Here is a 15,000-nt window from a genome sequence, read left to right on the forward strand (position 1 = left end):
TGCAGTACAGTAAACAACCCTTCAGTTCAGTTCTGTGGTGACTTTATCATTGTTCAAAGTTCCTGGACTTTTATTCTTTGACATGATTATGACTGATTATTAAAGGTCACTCATCATTTGAGGTCAGCAGGAGTTTTGAAGATGACACATTTGACTGCCGTGTAGAGGATTGATGAGTGTGTGTCACTAAATGACTAATACACAACAATCAATTTCTGCTGTCAATCAAACACACAATTATTACAACAAAATCATTCATTACAAGAACAAAAACATTTGCAGTTACACATCTGGAGGATAAATAATGACAGAAGCTCATTTAAGCACACTCATGTCTTCACTTTAGAATTATAACACATTAAGAGTGTTGAAATAATGTTTACTGTTCATTTGTTCACAGGAAGTGGTTTGTTCAGTGAGCTATATGTCACCCATAACACTGTTTCCACATTTAAAAAAATGTGTGTGCGCACGGACTCCAAGAAGATCTGTAATGTCAGCCAATCAGAACGGAACAGGCGACTTCACGGCTTGTGTCATTCGTGTGTGTGTGTGTGTGTGTGTGTGCGCGCTGTACTCACATCTAGCAGTGTGTGCAGATGTTGGTCCTGGAAGACGCTGTGCAGGAAGTCCAGATCTTTCTCACTGCAGTCTGTCAATGCGTGAATCTCTTCTAGACTGTCCAGAACTTGAGACACGGCCCCTAAACACACACACACACACACACACACACACACACACACACACACACACACACACACACACACATATAACACACACAGACACACACAGATATAAATGCACAGACAGACACACAAACACAAATATAAACACACACACACACACAGATATAAACACACGCACACACACACAGATATAAACACACACACACAGACATAAACACACACACACACACACAGATATAAACACACACACACAGACATAAACACACACACACACACACACACACACAGATATAAACACACACATATATACACACACACACACACAGATATAAACACACACACACACAGAGCATCAGTGACAGTAGCTCACAATCACAGGAAGTATTAAACATGCATGTACATGACAGTGACATGATTCAGAACCCTGAGCATCTCACTGAGAACTCATTCTGTGTTCATGGAGGAGACGCTATATATGAATACATACAAGCATATGATGAGCTCATCACACTGTTCACACACCTTTCGTTTATCACACACACACACACACACACACGGCTGACAGTGTCATTATTATTTATTTTTTCTCCCAATCTGGAATGCCCAATTCCCAATGCGTCCTCATGGCGGTGTAGTGACTCGCCTCATTCCGGGTGACGGAGGACGAATCTCAGTTGCCTCCGCGTCTGAGACCGTCAATCTGCGCATCTTATCACGTGACTTGTTGAGCGCGTTACCGTGAAGACGTAGCACGTGTGGAGGCTTCACGCTATTCTCCGCGGCATCCACGCACAACTCACCACACGCCCCACCGAGAGCGAGAACCACATTATAGCGACCACGAGGAGGTTACCCCATGTGACTCTACCCTCCCTAGCAACCGGGCCAATTTGGTTACCCCATGTGACTCTACCCTCCCTAGCAACCGGGTCAATTTGGTTACCCCATGTGACTCTACCCTCCCTAGCAACAGGGCCGATTTGGTTACCCCATGTGACTCTACCCTCCCTAGCAACCGGGCAAATTTGGTTACCCCATGTGACTCTACCCTCCCTAGCAACCGGGCAAATTTGGTTACCCCATGTGACTCTACCCTCCCTAGCAACCGGGCCAATTTGGTTACCCCATGTGACTCTACCCTCCCTAGCAACCGGCCCGATTTGGTTACCCCATGTGACTCTACCCTCCCTAGCAACTGGCCCGATTTGGTTACCCCATGTGACTCTACCCTCCCTAGCAACCGGCCCGATTTGGTTACCCCATGTGACTCTACCCTCCCTAGCAACAGGGCCGATTTGGTTACCCCATGTGACTCTACCCTCCCTAGCAACCGGCCAATTTGGTTGCTAAGGAGACCTGGCTGGAGTCACGCCCTGGATAGTGTCATTATTAATATCAGACATGAAATGAGAAAGAACAGATTCACAGATAGTTTTATTAGATGTTGATTGTCAATAATGATGTTTAACATGATGAAAGCATTCAGGATGAAGACGGATGGACAGATGGTCTGAGGTGCATGCAGGAGAACAGATGATGAAGATGATGAAGGCTGTGAAAGATACCTACTTTCAGCTGCAAGCAATCCTACAGTACAGCAGCATTAAAACAACCACAAAACACACACACACACACACACACACACACACACACACACACACACACACACACACACACACACACACACACACACACACACACACACACACACACACACACACACACACACACGAGTTAAAACAAACGTTTACCCTCACCACAGAGTGAAAGGAACTTCTTCACCAGTGTATTACTCAATCGCTGCTGAGTCTCAATATTGACCAGCCAGTGGAGAGTCACAGACATCTACAGTCAAGCAGCACAACATGTGGTCGCATATACGACCGATTTATTATAAATCATCAAATATAGATTGCAATGCATCTGGAAATCAATATTTTTCCACCCCTATAGAAAATAAATACATATGGATAGTATATCTGAGATCATGGGAGAATTTGATGAGAAATGTTTGAGTTCATATTGGGATCTGAGAACAGTTTGAAACATTGAGATCTCTAGAAGAGACACATGTGAGATTACTAGAGATGTCAGCTCAAGTCTCTATCTCAGGTAATCTCAGTCTAGGAGAAACTCTGTGTGACTTTTGCTCTTATTCTCAAATAAAGTTATCAAAAAATCATATTTAAATCCCGTCGAAACGTAACCATACTTGGTATAAGTAGTCAGGAGGACATTTTGAAGATGTATGCAAAGTGTTGTACAACTGTACCACTAGGTGCGCTACAACAACAAAGTCGTAACTTTGCAGCCGATTGAGTGACAAATTTCATATTTATTGACAGCAAATATATTAGTAAAAAATAAATTCGACATATCAACAAATACATCCGGCAATCAAATTTCAGAATTGCTGTCGGTCAAAAAACGTATTGTACACAAGCAGGGTGTCTACACGAAGCGATATATAAAAGATTGTGACAATCGGCCACACGGTGGCGCTATAATTAACCATTTCATGTTTTTGCGAATATCTTCGGAACGGTATAAGCTAGAATACAATTCTAAAGTTTTTCTGAATCCATTAGTGACCCCAAATGATATAGTCGCATGAATTTCCATTTCCACAACAAAAGTTTTCTACGACTTCAATTTGTTTGAAAAAACTACTTTTTCCAACTCGTCCAAGGTCGTTTGACCGATTCAAAAGAAACTTGGTATAGATCATCTACTGACCCTCCTGACAAAACTCTGGTCAAAGAAATTCGATATCTCAAATTGTTCTGAGGATATAAACAAATATATTCGTGGAGTGACAAGTGATGACTATTTAGCCTGTATCTTGTGATCGCAATTTTTTAACTTAAATTTTGAACACATGGACAAGCTAACATTTTTGATGCTAGAAAATAAAAAAATTTAAACTGTGCTCAAAGCAATTGAAATGTCACATCAAAACATCTGCATCCACAGTATTCCCTGGATCTTCTCTGTCAAATTTTGATTATTTTGGTCATCTCGCCACATGTGCCCCCGACAATCACTGCTTGCAGCTATATTTATTATTATTATTATTATTATTATTATAAGGGCCCAAGCACTGAAAGTGCGGAGACCCTATTGATCTTCTAAGGATTATTATTTTTATTCTCCTCTAAAACTGATCTTGCATTCCAAACCGTAAGGCCAAGAGACATGAAACTTTGGGGCTTGGTAGTACTCACAACATTTAGACATGCGCATATTCTCACCCCGACTGGCCTAAAGGTGGCACTATAACAAAAGGCAAAGACATTTTGGGCCATAACTCCACAACCGTAAGGGCTAGAATCAAATTCTTTTTACCTCTGAATCGGAGTCAAGCCCTACAAAACGTATGTATTTTCAGATTTAATTTCCTTCCATTTAATGTTTTCCAACATTTTGAATATTTTGAAAAACCTACTTTTTCAAACTCCTCCTGGACAGTTAATCTGATCGGCACAAAATTAGTTATACATCATCTACAGACAAAATGTAGAACTGTATCAAAAGAATTTCGATACATGAAATTGTTCCGAAGATATTAACGATAAAATTCCTTCAGTTTAACACAATTTGAGTAATTGATCAATATCTACTCAACGCAAACTCCAAACTTAACCAAACTCCATATACATAGCTAACAGGACGTTTAGATGATGTCAGCAATGTTTCGTAAAATTCCACCACTAGGGGGCGCTACATCATAGACGTTTGAGCGGCAAAGCTCAAATGAAAATATGCAACTTCTTTGGTTCAAATGCTAACACATTCTTAAAAAAATAGATTCGACATATTAACAAAAATAGCCACCAACGGCCAATCAAATTTCAGAACCTTATAGCTCATACTGGGAATGGGAAATGTTTATGGAAATTACTATACAGAAGCAGGGCGTCAACTCGAAGACACTTTACTTTTTGTGACAATCGGCCACACGGTGGTGCAATAATGAGCTAATTTGTGTTTTTGCTAATAACTCCGGAACGGTATAGGCTACAATAAAATCTACAATTTTTATTTATTCGAAAAACATACTTTTTCAAACTCGTCCTAGGCCATTTGCCCAATTTGCACGAAACTACAGGTCCTTCTCAAAAAATTAGCATATTGTGATAAAGTTCATTATTTTCCATAATGTAATGATAAAAATTAAACTTTCATATATTTTAGATTCATTGCACACCAACTGAAATATTTCAGGTCTTTTATTGTTTTAATACTGATGATTTTGGCATACAGCTCATGAAAACCCAAAATTCCTATCTCAAAAAATTAGCATATTTCATCCGACCAATAAAAGAAGTGTTTTTAATACCAAAAAAAAGTCAACCTTCAAATAATTATGTTCAGTTATGCACTCAATACTTGGTCGGGAATCCTTTTGCAGAAATGACTGCTTTAGTGCGGCGTGGCATGGAGGCAATCAGCCTGTGGCACTGCTGAGGTGTTATGGAGGCCCAGGATGCTTCGATAGCGGCCTTAAGCTCATCCAGAGTGTTGGGTCTTGCGTCTCTCAACTTTGTCTTCACAATATCCCACAGATTCTCTATGGGGTTCAGGTCAGGAGAGTTGGCAGGCCAATTGAGCACAGTAATACCATGGTCAGTAAACCATTTACCAGTGGTTTTGGCACTGTGAGCAGGTGCCAGGTCGTGCTGAAAAATGAAATCTTCATCTCCATAAAGCTTTTCAGCAGATGGAAGCATGAAGTGCTCCAAAATCTCCTGATAGCTAGCTGCATTGACCCTGCCCTTGATAAAACACAGTGGACCAACACCAGCAGCTGACATGGCACCCCAAACCATCACTGACTGTGGGTACTTGACACTGGACTTCAGGCATTTTGGCATTTCCTTCTCCCCAGTCTTCCTCCAGACTCTGGCACCTTGATTTCGAATGACATGCCAAATTTGCTTTCATCCGAAAAAGTACTTTGGACCACTGAGCAACAGTCCAGTGCTGCTTCTCTGTAGCCCAGGTCAGGCGCTTCTGCCGCTGTTTCTGGTTCAAAAGTGGCTTGACCTGGGGAATGCGGGGATGTTTCTACTCCAGACTCAGTCCACTGCTTCCGCAGGTCCCCAAGGTCTGGAATTGGTCCTTCTCCACAATCTTCCTCAGGGTCCGGTCACCTCTTCTCGTTGTGCAGCGTTTTTGCCACACTTTTTCCTTCCCACAGACTTCCCACTGAGGTGCCTTGATACAGCACTCTGGGAACAGCCTATTTGTTCAGAAATGTCTTTCTGTGTCTTACCCTCTTGCTTGAGGGTGTCAATGATGGCCTTCTGGACAGCAGTCAGGTCGGCAGTCTTACCCATGATTGCGGTTTTGAGTAATGAAACAGGCTGGGAGTTTTTAAAAGCCTCAGGAATCTTTTGCAGGTGTTTAGAGTTAATTAGTTGATTCAGATGATTAGGTTAATAGCTTGTTTAGAGACCCTTTTCATGATATGCTAATTTTTTGAGATAGGAATTTTGGGTTTTCATGAGCTGTATGCCAAAATCATCAGTATTAAAACAATAAAAGACCTGAAATATTTCAGTTGGTGTGCAATGAATCTAAAATATATGAAAGTTTAATTTTTATCATTACATTATGGAAAATAATGACCTTTATCACAATATGCTAATTTTTTGAGAAGGACCTGTATACGTCATCTACAGACCCTCCTGAAAAAAAGCTATCAAAATAATTTTGATATGTCGAATCGTATCGAAAATATAATGTGATTTAGGGTGTGTCCTACTATGACTAATTAGCCTGTATCTTGTGAGCACATTTTTTAAACTAAACAAAACTTAATATTCATGGACAAAAGAACATTTTGAGGTGACATGCACAATTTCAACAATTTGGCAAGGCTTTAAAATAAGAAATACTAAATTTCTCAACTGTATTTCAGGCAATAGTGTGTCTACCAGAGGGAGGAACTCTAAATCAATCAAACACTCTTCAGAGTAATTAAAGGTCGACTATGGGTGGGTGGCATCAACCAGGATTACATTTAGATTAAATCAAGGTTTATCTGATCATTCTGTTGCACCAAACTTTAAACTTTGTTAAAAAATAATCATGGACACAGGACAAAGACGGTTCTCTTGAGGAAAAGTGAGGAAACAGTGCTAATACGGCATATAAGGAGAGCAGTAACAGGTGATCGTCACTTGTGATTGCTGCAACATTTGTTAAGCTCTTAACTATGTTTCTATATTTCTTAACTAAGTCTCACATACCTCAAGTGCACATACTGATCTCTGTTCATTTCAAGTTGGACATCTTAGGAAGGTAATGAGTCAGATCATGTTTAACCACATTCAATGAAGACTTTGCAAGAATGACTCAAAGTGACAAAGTGAGTCTTTCAGACTAACTCATTAAATAAACTGAAGATTAATACATCTGTGAACCGGACTGATGCGATTATCATTGCGTGCACACCAATGGAGCAGGAGAGTAAACGATGACAGAATTTACATTTTTGGCTGAATTATTCTTTTAAAAGTCACCATAAACATGTTTCTCTTGACCAGTTGTGTTCGGATTTCAGGCAGAGGGTCTCTGAAATGTTTAATTTATTCATCAATCATTACATTAGTGTGTTACTGCATGATTATTGTGTTGCTTAAAGTGCAAGTAAAAAGTATTATATTAAAATAAAACTCTGATGTGCTGTAGCGCGCACTCTTAAAGGCACAACAGTCTATTGTTAACCAGTTGTTAATTTTTTAAAAATGGGCATGTAAGAGGGGCTCTATCACCCCCATTTTTACCTAGAGCCACCAAACTTGGTACATATATAGTTCTTACAAAGCCGAACAACTTTCAATCTTACAATCATTATCTCCGCCCAACAGGAAATTGGCCATTTTGGATTTTCTAAAAATCGCAGGCTCTGAACTTTGAAATACTCCTCCTAGGGGATTCATGTGACTGGCATATTTTGAATGGTGTCGCCATGGCAAAGTAATACATTTATGGTGAAAAATGGGAAACAGGAAGTGCCTTATAGGGAAAAAGTTAACGCATGGGCATGTAGGCGGGGCTCTGTAGTGCACCCTTTAAAATGGATGTGCAAGACGGCCTCTGTAACACCCCCATTTTCATCTGGTCACCAAAATATTATATTATAAATATATTTCTCATCAATCCAGTCATCTTTAATAATTATAGTTATTAGCTCCGCCCAACAGGAAGTCAGCCATTTAGTTTTTTTGGTATTGAAGTCTCTGAACTTTTAACTGAACTCCTCCTAGGGGATTCATGAGACTATCACCACATTTAAGACAACATTATGCCAAGACATTGAAGATGCTAAATAGTGAACAGATTTTTGATATATCAAACAGTGCTGCCATGGCGAGGCATTAAATTAATGGCGAAAAATGGGAAACAGGAAGTGTCTCGTATCTTCTGTGTGCAATGTGCGATTTAGATCAAAATTAAGATGCTTGTTTAGTCATGGGGCTAATCACATGGATGTGACTCTTTTGGGTCACGGTCATAGCGCCACCACCTGGCAGCAGGAAGTGTGGCTCTTACAACTAACTTGAAAAGCGTTTAGAATAATGTAGAATTCCAAATGCATGTGTCCAACTTGCATTGTTTTCTGAAAGCCACCGGGTGGAAATGGACCCAAGGTATACTTATACATTATTATCCTTAACACCAAGTAATCCAGTGTCACTACTAAATAAACTAATATCAAGTCGGAAGGTCTGTGGCAATTCCCAGTTCTAGTACTGGCCACATCCACAATAAAATAAACATAACTCTTTGCTCATATAAATACACTAAATGTTGAAATCATGAGGTAATTTCAGTGTGAAGATCTCAGGAAATACACCAGCGATGAGATGAGAGAGTGACTCTGCAGAGTGCCTTTAATATGCGCTGAGCACTGCAATATCGAGAATGAGGGATTGAAAGTAGCAGATGACAAGACAACCAGCCCCCACACATGGCAACAGGAAGTGAAAGTCTGGTTTGACTTCCTCTGAATGTGACCAGCTGATTACAGCTGCAAAAATTCTCCTCACATCGGAGAAAACACAATGTGCCGTGAAAGTTACAGCATTTGCAGCCACTGCTGAAGTACAGATGAGGAAGCGAGCCATGGGGTAGTGGTGCCAGTGAGGGTTTCATCTTAATCAAATGAGTTTAATCTCTGTATGTAAACAGCATGAGCTAAACATCAGTCCTGGCTCACACATAATGCAGCAAAAACACATTGAGATCTCAGACTGACAGTGTTTGTGCGGCTCTTTGCAAGTTGACAAGTTGTCATTTTCTGCAAATTAATGCTCCAAACGACAATATTTTTATTTGAAATTTGGGAGAAATGTTGTCAGTACTTTATAGAATAAAACAAACATTTTAATTTTACTCAAACACACACGTATAAAGAGTAAATCCAGAGAAACTGATAATTTTGCAGTGGTCCCTTAATTTTTTCCAGAGCTGTACATGAATATATATATATTGTTTTTTTTTTTTTCACATTAAGTGTTATTAGTTCAAAAGATTTAAACCTATATCCTGTCCTCTGAGTAACACCAAACACTTCACTGTAAATTGTAGCAACACCTCCTCCTCGACCCTTCAGACGAGGCTCATGTTTATAACAATAACCTGAGGGAGTAGATTCAATTAAACTAAGAGCCAGAGCATATTACAGTGTCTGACATCGTTATTGCAAATTCACACACCTCTTTAACATTATCTACAGTCATCTCCGACTGGCGAAGCCGGACATCATTAGTGTCGACATGACATTTTTTTAGACAATCTACGTTTAGCATTAGCCAGCACTTGTAAATGCGATCTAATGTCAGTTGCTTGAGCCCCGGAAATGCATTTAACAATGTTGGCTGGAGTCTCTATTTCCACATTCCTTGCAATAGAGTCGCCGATAACAAGGGCTCTTTCAACATGATTCTCAATGGGTGCATCACTGAGTGGGGAGAATCGATTGGTGATCCTAACAGGAACGGGAGAGTGGGGTCTCTTTACTGAGTGAGTATGCCACCGATACGATCTTCATGTAGACTCAGTAACAGTGCAGCGACTGTCACCATGACGACATTTGGCTTTTGATTAATTGTCATACAAATAATTGCAATTATGACAGTAATTGTCATACAAACTGCCATACTTCTATAGGTGTAGATGTGCTTCATACACATCATTTAACTTTATATCATACAGTAAATTAGGGATATATGACTTCCTTTAAGGCTTTCAAAACTTTGAAAAAATATTGCACAGGGATAGAATGAAATGAAAATATTTTCAATATCAAAATATTTCCAAATACTTAAAATACACTCACCTAAAGGATTATTAGGAACACCATACTAATACTGTGTTTGACCCCCTTTCGCCTTCAGAACTGCCTTAATTCTACGTGGCATTGATTCAACAAAGTGCTGAAAGCATTCTTTAGAAATGTTGGCCTATATTGATAGGATAGCATCTTGCAGTTGATGGAGATTAGTGGGATGCACATCCAGGGCACGAAGCTCCCGTTCCACCACATCCCAAAGATGCTCTATTGGGTTGAGATCTGGTGACTGTGGGGGCCATTTTAGTACAGTGAACTCATTGTCATGTTCAAGAAACCAATTTGAAATGATTAGAGCTTTGTGACATGGTGCATTATCCTGCTGGAAGTAGCCATCAGAGGATGGGTACATGGTGGCCATAAAGGGATGGACATGGTCAGAAACAATGCTCAGGTAGGCCGTGGCATTTAAACGATGCCCAATTGGCACTAAGGGGCCTAAAGTGTGCCAAGAAAACATCCCCCACACCATTACACCACCACCACCAGCCTGCACAGTGGTAACAAGGCATGATGGATCCATGTTCTCATTCTGTTTACGCCAAATTCTGACTCTACCATCTGAATGTCTCAACAGAAATCGAGACTCATCAGACCAGGCAACATTTTTCCAGTCTTCAACTGTCCAATTTTGGTGAGCTCTTGCAAATTGTAGCCTCTTTTTCCTATTTGTAGTGGAGATGAGTGGTACCCGGTGGGGTCTTCTGCTGTTGTAGCCCATCCGCCTCAAGGTTGTGCGTGTTGTGGCTTCACAAATGCTTTGCTGCATACCTCGGTTGTAACGAGTGGTTATTTCAGGCAAAGTTGCTCTTCTATCAGCTTGAATCAGTCGGCCCATTCTCCTCTGACCTCTAGCATCAACAAGGCATTTTCAGCCCACAGGACTGCCGCATACTGGATGTTTTTCCTTTTCACACCATTCTTTGTAAACCCTAGAAATGGTTGTGCGTGAAAATCCCAGTAACTGAGCAGATTGTGAAATACTCAGACCGGCCCGTCTGGCACCAACAACCATGCCAAGCTCAAAAATGCTTAAATCACCTTTCTTTCCCATTCTGACATTCAGTTTGGAGTTCAGGAGATTGTCTTGACCAGGACCACACCCCTAAATGCATTGAAGCAACTGCCATGTGATTGGTTGATTAGATAATTGCATTAATGAGAAATTGAACAGGTGTTCCTAATAATCCTTTAGGTGAGTGTATGTATTTATTTATTTTGGTCAACTTTACATTTACACTGTTGTTTTTGGAACCCAGACAACCTGAATATTATTCTATATTTGGGGCTGGCAAAAGATTAATTATATTATGTGCCCCAAAAGATAATTTAGTATATACTCATTTATATTATAATATATTATGTAATAGCGATTGTCACGTGTCACAGAGTAATAAAGTCACGTGATGCTTGTGCAATGTGAACGCTGTAATCGGATCACAGGAGTGCTGAAATGAAAATAAAGCTCTCAGAGCTGACCGGTTTCACCTGCAGGTGTCTGACAGAGAATGTTTATCTAACGTTCCCTCGACTAAACCTTTATATCAACTGATAAAGCATGTGAGGATCCAGAAACGACCGGTGAACGCAGAAGATCAAGTACCTGAAGACGTGGGGTCCTCTGAGAAATCATGCAGGTCTTCGGGAGGGTCGCCGTAAAACGAGTTGAACTTGTGACTTGATACGGCAGCGAGCACGGCGCCCTGACAATCAGACAGACCATAATCACACATTGACATATCAATCACATTCCTTTATTCAGTTAATGAAAAGATGGATGTTTTCTGTACAGTAGTTATAAACATTTTTGAGTGTTTGACATTTCCAGTGTGTTCACCTTTATACACGCTCAAGCTCAGCACGACACTTTATTCATCAGCGGTCACGTACCGTCTTCAACATCACTGAACCTTTGATGTTTTTCAACAAAACATCCCTCGCTTTGATGTGGCAAACATGTGTGTCAATCAGAACTGTGTTGTTACTAACATGAAACCAGCAGTAGTGGGATAAAGAGCGAAGTCTGTTGAACGCTGCATCTGTATTACAGAGTACCACATTCACGACTTGAGCGTTCATGATCGCTGGAGAAGGATTTTACTGATATTACTCACTAGCTGATGGACTCAATCAGAGCGGAGCAGAACTAGGAACATTTATATATTTACTAGACTAGAGCAATTTAGTTTGTTTGTTTGTGACTTGACTGAATGTGTTTCTCATTCCTTTAAGAATCTTTAGTAACACTTTACATTAAAAGGTTCACATTAGTACATATCATGAATGAACAACACAGCATTTATTATCCTAATGTTAACATATACTTCTTTTAAAAAATATTTTTATTAGTATATGTTGAACATCAACCAAGTTTAATAAGTGTTTTAGAATTATTATTCATTGTTAGTTCATGTTAGCTAACGTTGTTACCAAACACAACCATATTTTAATGTGTATGAAATCAGTTTTGCAGACAATAGTGCCGGTGCAGCAGTGATCTGTCATACATGTGAACTCCTGCAACAGTTTAAAAGCATCTGAGGATGAAGTTGCTTGAGAGAAAGAACAGAATCTACAACTGAACATACAAGAGAGCGTCTCTTTGATTGACAGATTATGGGTGACTAAATAATTCAAATACTTCCTTTCGTATTATTTCATAGTTTTGATGACTAATATTCTAAAATGTGGAATACATTGTGTTGTATTGACTGGTTGTGTATGTATATACTATATATATATATTTATTATTAAATACAGCAGCAAAAATGTGACCCCTTTGTAATTACCTGAATTAATGTATACATTTGACTTAAGATCTGGTTTGATCTTCATCCAAGTTACAATAATGAACACACAATGTGTTTTACTAATAACACACACATTATTGTGTTGTTCTTGCACATATTGAATGCATTATTCAAACACTGACAGTGTAGGTTGGAAAAAGTAAGTGAACCCCTAGGCTAATGACATCAACATCAGCTAAATAGAGTCAGGAGCTGGTAAACCTGCCATCCAATTAATGAAATGAGATTGTAGTTGTAGATTAGAACTAGATCTCAGAAGACCTACGATCAAGAATTGTTGCTTTGCATGAAGCTGGAAAGGGTTACAAAGTTATCTGGAAGAGTTTAGTACTATAGGTACTCTCTAAAAGTGGCCGTTAGATATTCATCTGTCCACAGTTAGACAAACTGTCTATAAATGGAGATGATTTAGTACTATAGGTACTCTCTAGAAGTGGCCGTTAGATATTCATCTGTCCACAGTTAGACAAACTGTCTATAAATGGAGATGATTTAGTACTATAGGTACTCTCTAGAAGTGGCCGTTAGATATTCATCTGTCCACAGTTAGACAAACTGTCTATAAATGGAGATGATTTAGTACTATAGGTACTCTCTAGAAGTGGCCGTTAGATATTCATCTGTCCACAGTTAGACAAACTGTCTATAAATGGAGATGATTTAGTACTATAGGTACTCTCTAGAAGTGGCTGTTAGATATTCATCTGTCCACAGTGAGACAAAATGTCTATAAATGGAGATGATTTAGTACTATAGGTACTCTCTCTAGAAGTGGCCGTTAGATATTCATCTGTCACAGTTAGACAAACTGTCTATAAATGGAGATGATTTAGTACTATAGGTACTCTCACTAGAAGTGGCCGTTAGATATTCATCTGTCCACAGTGAGACAAACTGTCTATAAATGGAAATGATGTAGTACTATAGGTACTCTCACTAGAAGTGGCCGTTAGATATTCATCTGTCCACAGTTAAACAAACTGTCTATAAATGGAGATGATTTAGTACTATAGGTACTCTCACTAGAAGTGGCCGTTAGATATTCATCTGTCCACAGTTAGACAAACTGTCTATAAATGGAGATGATATAGTACTATAGGTACTCTCTCTAGAAGTGGCCGTTAGATATTCATCTGTCACAGTTAGACAAACTGTCTATAAATGGAGATGATTTAGTACTATAGGTACTCTCTCTAGAAGTGGCCGTTAGATATTCATCTGTCACAGTTAGACAAACTGTCTATAAATGGAGATGATTTAGTACTATAGGTACTCTCTCTAGAAGTGGCCGTTAGATATTCATCTGTCACAGTTAGACAAACTGTCTATAAATGGAGATGATTTAGTACTATAGGTACTCTCACTAGAAGTGGCCGTTAGATATTCATCTGTCCACAGTTAGACAAACTGTCTATAAATGGAGATGATTTAGTACTATAGGTACTCTCACTAGAAGTGGCCATTAGATATTCATCTGTCCACAGTTAGACAAACTGTCTATAAATGGAGATGATTTAGTACTATAAGTACTCTCACTAGAAGTGGCCGTTAGATATTCATCTGTCCACAGTTAGACAAACTGTCTATAAATGGAGATGATTTAGTACTATAGGTACTCTCACTAGAAGTGGCCGTTAGATATTCATCTGTCCACAGTTAGACAAACTGTCTATAAATTGAGATGATTTAGTACTATAGGTACTCTCTCTAGAAGTGGCCGTTAGATATTCATCTGTCCACAGTTAGACAAACTGTCTATAAATGGAGATGATTTAGTACTATAGGTACTCTCACTAGAAGTGGCCGTTAGATATTCATCTGTCCACAGTTAGACAAACTGTCTATAAATGGAGATGATTTAGTACTATAGGTACTCTCTCTAGAAGTGGCCGTTAGATATTTATCTGTCACAGTTAGACAAACTGTCTATAAATGGAGATGATTTAGTACTATAGGTACTCTCACTAGAAGTGGCCGTTAGATATTCATCTGTCACAGTTAGACAAACTGTCTATAAATGGAGATGATTTAGTACTATAGGTACTCTCTCTAGAAGTGGCCGTTAGATATTTATCTGTCACAGTTAGACAAACTGTCTATAAATGGAGATGATTTAGTACTATAGGTACTCTCACTAGAAGTG

General features: G+C 39.3%; 1 protein-coding gene across 5 annotated transcripts in view; it reads right to left on the minus strand.

Moving 5' to 3' along the window:
* The window catches only part of caskb (calcium/calmodulin-dependent serine protein kinase b), a 109,740-nt gene that overhangs the window by 29,189 nt on the left and 65,551 nt on the right, over nt 1-15,000 (minus strand). For 3 of the 5 annotated variants that reach the window (XM_052130665.1, XM_052130664.1, XM_052130662.1), the window contains exons 10-12: nt 11,651-11,750; nt 2,256-2,273; nt 582-703 (exon numbers count right to left, since the gene is read on the minus strand). In XM_052130665.1, the coding sequence (XP_051986625.1) occupies nt 582-703; nt 2,256-2,273; nt 11,651-11,750 (240 nt within the window). The remainder of the gene's footprint in view (nt 1-581; nt 704-2,255; nt 2,274-11,650; nt 11,751-15,000) is intronic. The other 2 variants (XM_052130666.1, XM_052130663.1) reach the window with 1 other exon arrangement.

The sequence above is a fragment of the Xyrauchen texanus genome, chromosome 7 (genome assembly GCF_025860055.1).
Source record: "Xyrauchen texanus isolate HMW12.3.18 chromosome 7, RBS_HiC_50CHRs, whole genome shotgun sequence".
Classification (NCBI taxonomy): Eukaryota; Metazoa; Chordata; class Actinopteri; order Cypriniformes; family Catostomidae; genus Xyrauchen; species Xyrauchen texanus.